The 1,414-nt window shown below is 61.2% G+C and overlaps 1 protein-coding gene across 7 annotated transcripts in view; it reads left to right on the top strand.

The window, feature by feature from the left end:
* The window catches only part of GRM7 (glutamate receptor, metabotropic 7), a 464,393-nt gene that overhangs the window by 287,867 nt on the left and 175,112 nt on the right, over nucleotides 1-1,414 (top strand). For all 7 annotated transcript variants that reach the window (XR_001146008.1, XM_004692396.2, XM_004692395.2 and 4 more), the window contains exon 4: nucleotides 718-872. Coding sequence is in view for 6 of the 7 variants with exons in the window: in XM_004692396.2 (XP_004692453.1) it covers nucleotides 718-872 (155 nt within the window). In the remaining variant the exon portion in view is untranslated. The remainder of the gene's footprint in view (nucleotides 1-717; nucleotides 873-1,414) is intronic.

Raw genomic sequence — 1,414 nt, 5'->3', positions numbered from 1 at the left:
CCAACTCCACTTCCTTGAATGCATCTCTCTAGCAACATCTGGGGTCTTTTTCTAGAATGTTTCAGTTTTTTCCAGAAAATGCTTTGCTCTGAGATGACCTACCTTTGTTCTTCAGGAGCATGCACTCCCTTGCGGGTCCCGCCAGGTCTTCTTTCCTTGCCAGTAGTTTCAGATCCCCGCCACCAGTCCCAGTACCCACCACCACCCTCCTGCGTAACTCATCATGTCACCAGCAGCATCTGCTCTTGGGTGTTTCCACTGTCAGAGCCGTCTTTAAAGTTAGAGAGTTTCCACTCCGCATTCTTCCTGGGATGAAGAGGGGACGCCTGGGGCTTTGCCATCTCCTGTGCTCACTGCGCCCACGAGTGACCTTTCCCGGTGACGGCCGCCCAGCTCTCCAGCGTCCTGTGAGCACTCACAGAGCCAAAGAGCTACTTCCACCAAGGCGAGCCGTGAACTGGATTGACATTTCTCTGCTTCTAATGTGTGGGGACTTGTGCTCCAGCCACTGGGTCAATTCTGTCTCCTCCTTTTGACCCCTCAAGCCCATTGCATGAAGCTATTTTGATGAGTTTTTTCACTGGTTTGCAAAAGCTCTTCACATATGAAGGACAGGCAGCCTCTGACTACCCCCGGCCATTTTCATTTTCGTCTCCTGCTCTGGTTTCAGCGGCTTGCGCTCTGTCCTTAACGCACCTGCCTGTGTTTCCTGTGCAGGCAGATCCTTGCGGCCGCCAAGAGAGCAGACCAGGTGGGCCACTTCCTGTGGGTGGGGTCAGACAGCTGGGGATCCAAAGTGAACCCCCTGCACCAGCACGAAGACATCGCCGAGGGCGCCATCACCATCCAGCCCAAGCGGGCCACCGTGGAAGGTAGGGACAGGGCCCGGGACGGGGTGCGGGGCGGGGCGCGGGGCGGGGGTGGGGGTGCCGCAGGGGGTGAAGCTCAAGTCGGGGTGCGGGGCGCTTCTGCATCCTTTCAAAGGACCCTTTCCACGCCGCCGCCACGAAATACCAGCGAGGCCACACACCGGTGTGTCCCGGCTGCCCTCTGAGCCGAGCGCTCATCACGACGCCCCTTGGCGCGGGCCTGGGCTTTCCCAGCCCCTGAGGAAGCGCCTGCAGGGGAGGCGAGTCCGCGCAGTCCCGGGGCCGCGTTCCCCGTTGTCGCCCGACCATTAGCTCCCCTCAGGATTCCTACAGCGCCCCTCTCCCCCACTGCCTCGGGGTCCTCCAGCCTGGGGGGCTGCGGTCACGCGGGCCACTCAGCGGCCTCGCCCGCCCCTCTCCCGCCTCCCGCCCTCGTCTCCTGGGCTCTGGCCCTGCTGCACCTGAGGCCCGGCGAGGGGACAGGCCCTTCACGGCCGCCCTCTGCCCCAACAAAGTTGCTGAGTATAATCCGCGTTCCTCCAATT

The sequence above is a fragment of the Condylura cristata genome, unplaced genomic scaffold (genome assembly GCF_000260355.1).
Source record: "Condylura cristata isolate star-nosed mole 26May11 unplaced genomic scaffold, ConCri1.0 scaffold00033, whole genome shotgun sequence".
In the NCBI taxonomy this organism is placed as follows: Eukaryota; Metazoa; Chordata; class Mammalia; order Eulipotyphla; family Talpidae; genus Condylura; species Condylura cristata.
This window is presented reverse-complemented; position numbering and strand designations above follow the sequence as displayed.